This window comes from Syngnathus scovelli, chromosome 22 (assembly GCF_024217435.2).
Source record: "Syngnathus scovelli strain Florida chromosome 22, RoL_Ssco_1.2, whole genome shotgun sequence".
Lineage (NCBI taxonomy): Eukaryota > Metazoa > Chordata > Actinopteri > Syngnathiformes > Syngnathidae > Syngnathus > Syngnathus scovelli.
The window spans coordinates 3,845,254-3,858,678 of NC_090868.1; the positions used below are offsets into that span (position 1 = coordinate 3,845,254).

The 13,425-nt window shown below is 43.1% G+C and overlaps 2 protein-coding genes across 5 annotated transcripts; both read right to left on the reverse strand.

Annotated features, from left to right (window-relative positions):
• Nucleotides 1-487: 487 nt before the first annotated feature.
• On the reverse strand, nt 488-4,659 carry LOC125992084 (chloride anion exchanger-like). The gene is made up of 18 exons (XM_049760670.2): nt 4,468-4,659; nt 4,286-4,396; nt 3,988-4,148; nt 3,743-3,907; nt 3,518-3,670; nt 3,366-3,448; nt 3,141-3,288; nt 2,972-3,085; nt 2,823-2,900; nt 2,670-2,765; nt 2,482-2,588; nt 2,350-2,419; nt 2,192-2,284; nt 2,030-2,113; nt 1,819-1,953; nt 1,686-1,740; nt 1,479-1,615; nt 488-1,402 (listed from the first exon to the last, which is right to left on the reverse strand). Exons 1-18 carry the CDS (start codon nt 4,547-4,549, stop codon nt 1,382-1,384), a joined length of 1,893 nt encoding a protein of 630 aa, XP_049616627.1. The 5' UTR covers nt 4,550-4,659; the 3' UTR covers nt 488-1,381.
• A 439-nt stretch (nt 4,660-5,098) lies between these two features.
• slc26a3.2 (solute carrier family 26 member 3, tandem duplicate 2) lies at nt 5,099-13,388 on the reverse strand. Of its 4 annotated transcripts, none has more exons than XM_049760666.1 (20): nt 10,934-13,388; nt 9,952-10,119; nt 9,532-9,671; nt 9,273-9,383; nt 9,049-9,209; nt 8,527-8,691; nt 8,308-8,460; nt 8,141-8,223; nt 7,920-8,067; nt 7,727-7,840; nt 7,575-7,652; nt 7,413-7,508; nt 7,234-7,340; nt 6,916-6,985; nt 6,754-6,846; nt 6,581-6,676; nt 5,909-6,260; nt 5,685-5,830; nt 5,535-5,594; nt 5,099-5,405 (listed from the first exon to the last, which is right to left on the reverse strand). In XM_049760666.1, the coding sequence occupies exons 2-20, from the start codon at nt 10,077-10,079 to the stop codon at nt 5,379-5,381; spliced, it is 2,328 nt and encodes a 775-aa protein (XP_049616623.1). In that variant the 5' UTR covers nt 10,080-10,119; nt 10,934-13,388; the 3' UTR covers nt 5,099-5,378. The 4 variants fall into 4 exon arrangements, with proteins under 4 accessions (XP_049616623.1, XP_049616625.1, XP_049616621.1 ...); XM_049760668.1 differs by having other exon boundaries at nt 5,909-5,963; nt 6,030-6,260; nt 9,952-13,388; XM_049760664.1 differs by having other exon boundaries at nt 9,952-13,388.
• Between the last annotated feature and the right edge of the window lie 37 nt (nt 13,389-13,425).

Below are 13,425 nucleotides of genomic sequence, written 5' to 3' on the forward strand. Positions count from 1 at the left end.
CACCATTAGGGAATAATCAGGGTCAAAGGTTAACTGAAAGTGAAAAGTGCCCCACCCGCCCTCACCCCCACCTCTTGATTGGCTGGTTGATCTGTGACGTCACTCGGACAATATCAGGCCACTTCATTAGGGAATAATCATGGTCAAAGCTTAACTGAAACTGAAAGGCCCCAAACTCCTGATTGGCTGGTTGCTCTGTGACGTCACTCACGGACACTCCATTAGGTACACCACTACTTTTATGTGTACTTCATAACAGGTCACTTCATTAGGGAAAAATCTGGGTCAAAACTTAACTGGGAACTGAAAAATGCTCCACCTCCTGATTGGCTGGTTGATTTGTGACGTCACGCACGGACACTTCATTAGGTACAGATTAACCGTAAGGTGTACCTACAGAAGTTAAATTGATACACAGAGAAACCTGGTAATAAACATATTTACAGCATTAACAGAAGAGCAAAAGTACTGTACATTTGGTGGGGTTGTAGAGATGTTTATTTGGACACGCATGTAAGAAATCAATTTGTTACAGCAGCCGCACCCACTTTGAGTGTTCCAAATGAAAACTGGTGAACCCCCCGCCACCGTCAAAAGCACGATTTAAAAAAAAGAAAAGACTTACAAAACAAGCAATGCATAAACATCTCTTTTTCTGTACTGTAGAGAAAATCGTTGTGCTCAAGAATTGTTGAATGCACCGCTCACTGGTAGGAGCCATACTGGACCCCCATCCAGACTGTCGTCTGCCCCTTTGTGACGAGTTGTTTGCTCAAGTTGTCTTGCATAGCCTGGGTCCAAACTTTGCACCACAGGAGACTGGCGTGCGGCTTATGCACATCGGGAAAAGCCCACAATGTTCAGGCTGTAAATGTCATCTGGAGTGTAAAGCTAGACCAGTAAAATCATCAAAGTGTGTGTGTGTATGTTTTTTCCTTCACTGAAGGTCCAAGAACTGTGAAACTGTTTGCCACCCAGTCTGCCTGTGAAGACATCAAGCTGTCAATTTGTTCCTGTACTGCTGTTATACAGCCGCTAGGGGGCAATACTACCTAATGCAAGATCTCACTGAGGTGGTGTCATTCTTTTCCAGTCCACTGCTGTCATTTAAAATAAAAATGCAGTATTACTTGATTTGGTTTTACCTACCTGCTGTTAAAGTAGGTCTTGAGGTCTTACTGGTGAAGCAAAGCAAAGTGGATGTCTAAATTTATCATTTGCGTCGTGATGGGCACATGCAAAAAATGCAGGGAAGTGCATACATATTTGTGTGAATGAGAAATTTTCTGACACAACGAAGAGGATCCGATTTTATTGTGACGTGCATTTTTTCAGAATATTTCTTTTATTTAAAAAGGATGAGCATGAATGTTGAGGACTTCTACATTTTGGTTTCTAGTGGCTGAAACAAGAAAAGACAAACAGTCAAAACCAAAACACAGCATTACAACAATCACACTCACTTTGATTTATCTTACCAAGTAGTTGTCTACAGTGTCCAACTTGTGTTTGTCCTGCACGTGCATCATGGCGTCATGGATGCTCGGGAAGAACATAGACGTCTGAATGTCATCGTCAAAGAACATGCAGCTCTGGAGTTTCTCCAGTATGCACACTGTCAACACATGAATGGTGTGAAAGAACGGCACAAGTACATAAAAGTGAGTGAAACAGATGAATCTCACCATCACATGACGCTATGTAAACAGCCACGTCAACTCGTATGAACTCTTTGAGAGCCTTTCGGGAAGCAGAGGGGAAACACGTGTTCAAAAATAGACATTTTTGGATCTTGCCATGTTAAAATCAGCATCATACTGTTTTGAGCCCCTTGAGAGCGGAGATATCCAGGAAGGAGACGGCAGAGAAGTCCAAAATGAGGCTGTGGAGATCCAACGGATGAAGCTGTGGGTCGCACGGCGGCTTGCAAAATTCCAAATCCTTCCCGGCTTTCTGGGTCACATGGAACAGGAAATGTTTTCAGGGACCAGCTCGTTTTGAATACGACGCGTTACACTTGAGGTATGACCTCCTTCATCAGCTCTTCCTGCTTCCTCATTTTTTTCAAAGCCTTGGTCCTCTTCCGCAGAACCCTCAGAGGGTTAAAGCCAACCTAGAACAACAAAGTGTTGATTGGATGGAAGCAGAAAGTTGACTGGTCATGTCAAAAGTATGTCAGAAGAATACGTACGGCCTCTATAAGCTTGTCCCGCAAAAAGTCAATATTGGCAAAGAAGATGGGAGCGGGGATTCGGAAGATTTTCACTCCTTTGGGTTCAAGTATCTTCACAAGAACAAACAAAACAATGATTGTCCAAAAAAAAAAAAAATTATCACGCGACTACTTACATGTAGGTAGTCTTTACGATCCCTGTAGAAGTCAGTTCCGGGGATGTTTGCCAAGATGGCGCAGCGTGGACTGAAGAGAAATTTGAAGCAAGATTCAGATCTCCAGTTGTTGTTTCTGTTCTGATCTCTTACAATTGAGTCCTGAAGACCACCGTGAGGAGCTCCACTCCCAAGCCGACCGCCAGTCCGAGATCCAGTCCCAGCAGGATGGAGCTGATACACGTGCCCACCCACACCACCTGTACGCACATGGGTCATAATTGAGGCTCGCTTTCGGGCAACATGAGGGGATAAAAAAATGTCGTCATCACTGTCCTCACACATTCATGTTTATCTCTCCGCCACAGGTAGGGGATGTCTCGGAACTGCATCAACATGCCCTTTAGGTTCACCAGCACCAACGCCCCCAGGACCGACTGCATAAGAAATAAATATTAATTCAAAGATATAATAGAGGCAATGCCACGTGTTACCTTGGGAAGCGGCTCCAGCAGAAAGCCAAGCGCCACGGTCACGATCATCGCAATCATGGCTGATATGAGCCCTGCGATCTGAATTCGTGGACATGAAAAAAAGTTATTGTCATCAGAGGGTTGCAGCGGGCGGGAAAGCGAGCAGTAACCTGCGTTCGGCCTCCCGAGCTCTCCTGCACGGCCGTCCTGGAGAGAGCCGTGCTGGCGGCAAACGAGCGGAAGCTGGCGCCGAACATGTTGCTCACGCCGAATGCAATCAGCTCCTAATTGCACAATTTCATGAGTCATATTTATTTATTTTAAATATCAGCGACTGACCTGGTTGCCGTCTATGGTGTAATCATGTTTGATGGCGTAAACTTTGGCCACGGAAAAGGCCACCGCAAAGCCCACGATGGCGATGGGAAAAGCCTCCACGGCGCTCTCCTGGAAGACTTCCACGCTGGGGGCAATCGGAGTCTCGTACCTGAAGATGAACCAAAGGGAACGCTAAAGAAGTGCTCTTGTGGCTTGTCATAGAAGATCGATCTTGGTGCAACTCACCCACTTAGCATTTTGCCCACAACGTCGACTCCATATCTGGTCTCAAAGGTGAAGCCGTATGACACTCCGCACGCTATAACGGTCTAGGCAGAGAGAGAGAGAGAAAAAAATTTAGATTTTATTATCATTTTGGTAATGAAAGTATTACATACCATCATGACTTCAATGGGAATGGGTACAGGCAGCTTGGCTTTGTAACGCTCGTTCAGCTCCTTGACGACGAACACCACGAGCATGATGACCACTGACATTATCAGGTCGCACACGTTGCTGGATGTGATCTGGACAAAGATCTTCTCCAGGGTCTGCACGCAATAGGCCACAGCTCAAAATTGACTACACCACCAACTTTGGGATCCATGATGAATTGGACGCACATAAATGATGGAGAGCGGCCCGTTAATGCCTGGCACGGTCAAGCCCAACACGAACTTGAGCTGAGACACCACGATGTGGACGGCAGCCGCTGTGGTGAACCCGGACACCAACGTGTCTGAGAGGTACACCACCACAAAGCCCGCCTGGAGAACCCCCATGGCCAGCTGCGTGGGAAATAAAGAATTGGTGTAGGCTCCCTCTAGTGGTGAGCAAAATAATCACAGGTAATTGTTCAGAACATTACCTGGAAGAGCCCCATGAGAAAAGTCACAGAGGAGGCAACCAGCACCCTCTGGTGGTCCGGCGTCAACCCTTCAAAGTCTGTGATGTTGGCAGGTGGTCCGTCTTCCGGGACCAGGCGGGTCACCACGGCGCCTACCATCAAACTAAGCACCGGGAACGAGCCTACGGGAAGTCAGGACCATCTTTAAAACTAATCACGCTGATACTGTCAAACATTTTCTTCATAATTAACCATCTTGTTAAATGAAGCAGAATGAATATTTTCCCAATTGTTTGAAGAGATATGAAGAAGGATTTACCGACAGATATGTGCCTGGACGTTCCGAGGAAGAAGTAGGTGAGCATGGGGAAGAAAGCGGTGTAGAGGCCATAACTGGGAGGAAGCGAGGCCAGCATAGAAAAAGCCAGTCCTGATGGAGACCACAAGATCCTCTTAGTGGAACACAACAAAGCGATGCAGATGGATTTTTCCGCTTTTCACCTTGCATGACTGCCACCATGCCCGTGCTGACCCCGGATAGAAGATCCCCCGGCAGCCACTCTCGGATTCGGTACGCTTTCATCCAGCCGACAATGGGGAGGAGGGAGAGCGCCACATTTTTGGCTCTCTTCGAGTCGCATCTGGTGTGGGATAAACAAAACGAGTCGAGATGTCAAAGAGGAAGGAGCGGCGGCGACTTACGTCAGGTAATCTTTAACGTGGCTCGATGGGGTTTTGTGCAAGCGTGGGATTTTTGGGTGGTCTTCCGCAAAGCTGTCCTCGGAATACGTCGGCCGGGTGACCGCGTAGGGTTTCCTTGAAGTCAACTTCATGTCTCCTCGATGAAAGTGTTGCACCTTTGCCCGTCCGTGTATCTAATCTAGAATCTCCACATCGGTCGCATCATCTTTTCTGATGCGCCACTTATAATCATTGACAAAAGAAGATACTTTTATGATTGATCATTTGCTATCTGATGAGGCTCGGCCCATTCACGTTTTGATACTCATCCGATTACTGTACACTTGAAAAATAAATTAAAATGAATCAGAACACAGTACACATGAAATTCATCTTTTAAAAACATTTTTTGTCACACATTTATTCAAGTATAAAATGTTTCACAACAAGATGTTCCAAAAACTTAATTTATTCTCATCATCCTGAAAATATACAAGTATATAAAAATCAATTTCAACACGTCCGCAAATAGCTACGCAGAGTACGAACACATCAAATTATCCCTTTGCATACATTTCAAAGGCTTACATACAGATTGTCAAGTCAAGGCAAAAGCATTACATGCGGTATAAGTGCGCTGTGCTCTAAATAGCTGATCTGGAAATTAAAATAAACTTTCTCTTCGCTGTTGGAGATTTATTAAAAAATAAAATAAGGGAATCACGTAGAAGTTAGAACTTGGTTTCTGGATCTGCTGCCTGTGGATAAAATAATGAATGTCATCTTTGTCGCCATCCAACAAAAATCTCTGAATTGAGATTTTCACTCATTCATTTTTTATTCTGAACGTCAAAAATGATTTTAATAAGAGTATTTGTAATGCTTACATTCTTATCTCTGTTCCTGAGACTCCCCATAGGATGGTGGACCGTCACCATTGTTGGAATCTGCAAATAAAATGATCAATGCAACATACACAATGATTGAGAAATGCAATAAAGTTTTTATTGAAAGTAACCGGGGGGGCTTCTCACTACCTTGTCGTAGCGGGATTTCTTTTGGGAGCACTCGGGATGTTTGTTTAGGATGTGCAGCACGGCGTCGTGCAGCGTCAGGAAGAATATGGACGGCTGCACTTCGTCATCAAAGAAGCTGCATTGGTGCAATTTGTCCAGGATGTACGCTAAAAATAAAAAGAATAATTAAAAAAATGATTGTGCTGTGTATTTGGGAAAACTAAAACGCAGAAATTAATATTTACGATCACAAGCGACAATGTAGACGTCCACTTCAACGCGGATAAATTCTTTGAGAGCCTGCAGCAAATGAGAGGATCGCACAATGAGGAGACGTTCAAAGCTCATGCTGGAAAATGAACTGACCGCTTTGAGACCCTTAAGAGCGGAGATGTCCAGGAAGGATACGGCCGCAAAGTCCAGCACCAGACTGTGCAGGTCCACGCGGGGGACGACAATGTTAGCGGGAAGCTCGGCGTTCCAGTCCACGCGGGCGGGCAGGTCCTTGAAGTTGGCAGGCAGGTCCAGTTCCTCCGTGTTGCTTTCAAACTCAACCGACTCGTTGATGGGGCCGCATGAGGTGTTCAGGAAGCCGTTCTGGGATAGGAAATATGACCTTAGGCCACTTTCCCACATGTTCTGGCTTTGGACGGGGAAAATGTTGCTTTGTTTTCTGCCGCTGCTGATGTTTAATATTTTAAAGTACACAAGAACATGACACAAGGTGGATTGTACACGAGTGCTGAGTCTGGCGAATCTCAAACTATTATCTAATCTTTGTCGCCGTAAACAGTTATGATGTGTTGTAGTATTTATGACTTTCGACTGCGTGTGTGTTGTGGAAAACAACTATGTTGTTATTGTTACACTCAACATGTCCATTTTTTTTTTTTATATACGAGCAGGTTATCACGTACCGATGTCCACTGGAGATAACCTTTCTTAAGAAGTTTCCGGATCAAGCGCAGCGCTTTATTTCGCTTCCTGAGGATTCTCAGTGGATTGAATCCAACCTGTGTTGGACATTTGAAAAAAATTATGAGACACAAATGACATTTAAAAAGATAAACAAACAAAACGATAGACGCACAGCTTCCACCAGTTTGCTTCTGAAGAACTCGATATTGGCGAAGAAGATCGGCGACGGGATACGGAAGATTTTCACTCCTTCTGGCTCGTATATCTGGAGAAGGAATACATTTGGATTTGAGTTTTTAAAATAGTCAGTCCACTTGTGCCATCGCCATCTTACATCAACATAGTCTTTTCGGTCCTTGTAGAGATCAGTGCCGTGAATGTTGGCCAGCACGCTGCAGCGGGGGCTGAGTTACAGTAGAAGAAATAAAATTCAAAAAACAATTTCTGTAAAAAAAAAAAAAGTGGCCAGAAAAGTTTTTTTTTTATTGCAGTCATAACATATTAAATTGCAAAAAAAACAAAAATCTAGTTAGCCTAATCTAGCTCATAGTGCTGACTCTGAAATCTGCCTAGCAACAAGTGACAAGAAGGAATATAATGTCGCTCCTCTCCCACCAACTGATACAAGCAGAAGATTTGATTAGAGACTCACAACTGAGCTCTGAGGACGACACTAAGTAGTTCCACACCGAGACCTGCGGCCAGACCAAGATCCAATCCAAGTAAGATGGCTGCAATACACGTGCCCAGCCATACAATCTGTATATTAAAACAAAAAAAAACCACCAAATGAAACACAAATTTATTCAACATCAATATCAATCCACTTACACAGTCCGACTTGTCCCGCCTCCACAAATACGGGACCTCTCGAAACTGCATGAGCATTCCTTTCAGGTTGACGATGACCACCGCGCCCAGCACGGACTGTCGGGAACACGGGTTAAGGGAAGTGTAAACAAAAAAGCAAAAGGGGATGGGGGCGGAGCCAACCTTTGGCAGGGGGTCCAGGAGAAAACCGATGGCTAAGGTGACGATCATCACGATGATGGCTGAGAGCAAACCTGCGATCTGGAGAAGTGAGAATCATATTGAATGTATTGAAATGAACTGTGTGTGAAAAAAAAAAAAAAAAATCAGGTTACCTGTGTTTTTCCACCAGTACTTTCTTGCACTGCACTTCGAGACAGAGCTGTACTAGATGCAAAAGATTTGAAGGACGCGCCGAAAATGTTGCTGACCCCAAAAGCGATCAGCTCCTGGAGAGAAATATTAAAATTGCTTTTTTAACTCTATGTGATTATTAAAAAAAAAAAAAAAAAATTCTGTTCTGTGCACCTGGTTTCCATCAATGGTGTAGTCGTGCTTCACTGAATAGACTTTAGCCACAGAGAAGGCCACAGCAAAACCCACGATGGCCATCGGGAAGGCTTCCACGGCCGTCTCTTGGAAGATGTGCAGGTTTGGGGCCATTGGAGGCTCGTACCTGAGAAGGAACATCAACAATCGGGATGGATTCTTCCGATTGATGCTGTCGGTGGCTGAGGTCAGTACTGTACCCTTTTGGAATATGACCCACGACGTCGATTTTATACTTGGTCCTGAAGTCGAACGCGTAAGAAACACCACAAGCGATGACAGTCTGGGGAACACATGAACTGCTTTAGAGCTGGAAAGAAACCAGAAATCAATCACAAAACAGATTAGTGATGATCGAGCCCCTCACCATGATAACCTCGATGGGGATGGGAACAGGTAACTTGGCTTTGAATCGATCATTCAGCTCCTTCACGATGAACACCACCACCATGATCACCAAGGAGATAACCACGTCGCAAACGTTGGTGGACTCGATCTTGGAGAAGATGACCTCCAAAGTCTGTCAAGAAAAAAACAACATAAGAATCACACGCTAAGATAAAACCTAAGCTTTTTACTAGCTTACGTAAATAATGGAGAGCGGGCCACTCATTCCAGGGACTTGTAGGCCCAGCACAAACTTCAGCTGGGACACCAGGATGTGAATGGCGGCCGCTGTGGTGAAGCCAGACACCAGAGTGTCGGACAGGTACATCACCACGAAACCCACCTGCAGGACCCCCATCGCCAACTACCAGACACACATAAAAATGTGGAAAAACCTCATCATTTGTGTCTTCAAAAATAGATCGAATAAGTCGCAGGGAGAGTACAGATGCCACAAGGTGGTGGCAAAGCCCAAAGGAGATGTTTGCTGTGATAACGGAAGAGCAGGGGCCTAAAGACGGAGCCCTGAGGCACACCAGTAGTGATTGGGCAAGGGGCGGGTGAGAAGGACTTTACGACTGGAACCCAAGAGGGAAGCCTGATTTTTATATGAAAGGAATTTCAGGCTGTGTCTTTTCACGCATGGGTTCTTGACAATTTTATGTGAAAGTGTTTTTTGGGGAAAACCCTCAAATTAATTTCAATAGCAAGGAAGTTTCACCTGCATGATTCCCACAAGGAAGGTCACAGAGGAGGCCACCAGAACTCGCTGCTCATCCATGGTGAGACCTTCAAAACCTGTAATGTTAACTGCCGGGCCTTCGTCCGGTACCAGCCTGGTGACCACCGAGCCGATCATCAGACACAACACCGGGAACGGACCTTCAGAAAAGGAAACCATGAGACTCAAAGGGAGACGTGGCCGTAAAAAAAGAACGGCCTTACCCACTGAGATGTGTCTGGAGGTTCCGAGGAAAAAATAAATGACAACTGGGAAGAAAGCAGAGAAGAGCCCGTACCAGGGTGGAAGGGAAGCCAGGAGACAGTAGGCCAAACCTAAACGAACACATCAAACTGGAATCAGACTAAAAAAATATATAAAAGTCCCGTTTACTAATTTCTCTGAAGAGGCACAGGGTGCTTGCTTCAAGCAGTTAATTGAAGTGACACTTAGAAAACAAAATAATCAACGGTTGATCCAAACCTTGTAGCACGGCGACAAGTCCAGTACTGACTCCTGAAACAATATCACTCAGCAACCACTCTTTAATCCTGTAGATCTTAATCCAGCCGATGATGGGAAGCAGAGACAAAACGGCATTTTTGGCACGTCTGGCATCACACCTACAATGACAAAATATTTTAAAAAAAAGGCAAATCTAATGAGAGTCAATACAAGTAAGATACAGAAGACATTTTTAAACGATCGGTGAAAAAGTTCAAGGTTAGAACCACCATGAATCAACACCTGAATGACGTTAAGCGTATTGAAATGCTTTTCAAAAATTGGCCCGATCGATAACGATTTTTCCTTTTTTTACACTAGCACGAGTTTGAACCTGGAAAGTAGATAAGACTCGAACACGTTATCTACCAACATTTCAAAGTGCGTGTGATGTCTCACGTGAAGTACTGCTTGACGTGGTCTAGCGCGGTCTTGCGGTGCCTGTAGACCTTCTTGTGCTCCTCGGCAAACGACTCCTCCGAGTACAGGGAGCGCGCCACCAGGTACTGGTCGCCCGTTGCTTGCATCCTGAGAACCTGCGGTACGTCCGAGGACCTGCTGCTGCTTCTGCCTAGATCCATTTAAGCACATTTAAACATGAGATCACCTTTGACGCCGCTAAAAACAAAGGTCCAGATGGGAAAGCGCTTGAGGTCTGGATCACTTGTCAGATTTGATAAATAGAGAGCAATGCCAGACAGTGTTGCTTTCAATGAACCACTTCCCTCTAACCTACAATAGAACACCCCCTTTAGATGATGTGGGTCATTCCAGAATTGGAGGACAAATTCAGTCTCTCCAAAATGAAATTTCAAAAGCACAACTTGAGGTAAGTACATTTGTTGTCAGATAGAATTTAGTGAAAGTTATTTTGAAATTATCTTTAGATCTGGTTTGAACTTTTGTCTATTCAACAGAATTTTATCAGACATGTTTTAAATTTTTGTAATAATGTTCGAAAGTTGTATTTCTCAACACGTTTGTGAAAACTTGCAAGATGATGAGTTTGTCTTGACCCATAAAAATAGTAGCTAATGCAGCTAGCATGTACTTTGAATAAAAACACAAACATGCAACCTGGTCACTGTAAAATTAAATTAGTATTTAAATATTGTTTTACTTTATTTAAAATTAAGGATTTATTCAGCACTATCTTTGAAATAGGCTTTTTTTAGTATCACCGAACAGAAACTATATGACAAATAAAATCTCATAAAAAATGTGCCAATCATTTTTTAATTTTATATATATATATATACTTTAATTTTTTTATGAAGACAAAAAAATTTGCAAAATAATTTGTGAATTTCTCAAAAAAGTCCTGAAATTATCCACCAATTTTAGAATAGGCCACATTGAATCCTACCGTGTTGCCACCTACCTGATAGTGCTACAAATTCCAACTTTCCACTGGCCTTTCCGCCTCCTCCTGCATTTGGAGCGCAACTGCGATGTCCCGCTGTTCAGCCATCAATAAAGTACGCAGCAGTTGCGACTGTCGGCTGTAATTATTAACAGTAATGACGAAGGGATCCCTTGCGTTTGGATGCCTGCCTTATCCTTGACCATTGTTCTCGCTGATATCTGTCTTCGAAACTTTTCGGCCCCTGGAGGAGGGACGGGACGGGACAGGACAGGCCATTGTTAGAAGGAGGTTTTTAAGCGGGGTGGGGGTGTTGCCAAAGGTCAACAACAACACCGTGTTTGGATATTTTAGGAGGTTAATGGAAACAAGTCAGAAAGAGGCTTCAAAACATTGATCAGATGGCAGATACAGTATAAAGCAATGTCAAAAAATTTTTTTCAGACACTTGTGATAAATTAAAACCAATTGTAAAATTAATAAACTGAGGACAGAGCCTTGAGGGACTCCATTATTCAATATTAAACAGACAATAAAAACCTTAAAACATCTAATTTATGACGCCAGAATTTATATATAATTTCAAAATTTGCTAAAACAAGATGGATCAGGATTTATTGCAATGTTGTGGTCAACGTGTGTGGGTTGGTGCTGTGCACGAGTTTCAGTGAAATTGAGCTGGAATGCAAACAAGCACAGTAATTGTGCGAATGACCTTAGTGAAATGTCTGCTTGGAATGAAGGCAGTTCACGCCAATGATTTGTGTATGATTAATTAAACACTTTGGTGTTGATTAATGGCCAGATTTCAAATTGCTTCTGATATGTTATCAGATATATTTTTTTACACAGGAAAACAGTATGTCAAGTACAGTGGGCAGAAGCAAACATTCAGAATTTTTTCTACTGGTATTTCTAACTCCACGTTTCATTAAAAAATAAATAAATAAATAAACATGAGGCAAAGTGAAGGTTTTGGAAGTTTGGTGCAGCTTTTGATCTCCATTAAATGACAGCGGCGTGACTCACATCTGATAAACACTGGCACGATTCTCCCGTTTGACTTCACCAAGGCCAACATTTTTCTAACCCGCCGCACATTTGTTATCTTTCAAGTGGAGTCCACAAGTTACAATTAAAACAATAATTTTTAATGTTATAATTATTGCTATGGATTGCTTCCTTTTTTTTCCCATCCAAAAAAATTCAGATTAATGTATTGAATTCAAAACATTCCGCTTCATATCATAATTTTTTTTCAAATAAAAAACACGTGCACATACTAAGAGAATTGTTATCATCTCATGAAAAGCGATAAAGACTTGACATAACATTATTTATCGGATCACAATAGAGTTGCACTTAATGACAGGTGGATCAAGGTTTATGGGATGCTGAAGATGGAATAGAGAGATTAGAGCATTTTTTTTCCGAATCATGACGTACAGTGACGCACGGATGGCGCAATGATGCAACGTTATCTGAGCGGACGGCGTAAAGTGTGACGAGCCTATTTCGACACTGACAAAAATAAACAGCCTCGCAAATCACGACTAGTGCTACAAACTTTCACCCATTCATTTGACTGCCACGTGTCTTTTTTTTCCAGCAATTAATAGGTGCAATAAATAGCACCATGGAGAAAATGACATGAGTGTCTGCTTCCAAAGATAACATTTAGTGTCCTGATAAAGAAGATAATTAACAGATACAAGAATGGTTACGCCTGCATGTTCCACAGATAGTTAAGTTCGGAAGTTTTTTTATTTTTATAAATATTAGTAGCTCTTAAAATGTCACTGATTTGGAAAGGTCAGCCAGCTCATGTTATATAATAAATGTCTCCTCCTATTTCAGGAGCTGTCAGTTTTTATGTTCTGCTACAGATGCTTTAGCGAATGAAACACGAGGTGTCAGTAAGAACCCAAAAAAGAAATCTGAATCAAAGATTCTTATTTTGGTCTAAATGAGTGGAAGTGTGCGATTTCAAGGATCGGCGGCCGTAGTAGCGTCGGGGGCGAATTAACGAAAGTCGGTTCCCCCCCGAAGAAAGCTAATGAAATTCGCAATGATTAGCGTTTGATGAGCGACTTCAAACCGTAGCTGGCCTGAGGCGGAGACGACGGGAGGGAGGGGGGTGGGGGGCACCAGAGACCGCCGCATTAAACATCTGAGCAGACGTGGCTTTAGTTTGGAGATGTGATGGACGCGGTGCTGTCTTTTGTAGTGTGTTACAAGATGGTCTTTAAAACCGTGTAGGAAGATAGTGAATGGAGACATGAATTATTACTTACTTGTGGTCCGTGCTTGAATTTTTCTTGGTTGTGGATTTTCCTGGTGATAACACTAAAAGGACTGAGACACACTTCTTAATATTTTGAAAAGCAGGATGTTGCTGTGAAAGAACACGTGTCCCGACCTTACAAGATGATCTTCAGGATGAACATACAATTGTTGAACTTTTATTTTTGACTTTTGAAGATTCTGTGTAAAAGGAAACAGCGAAATTA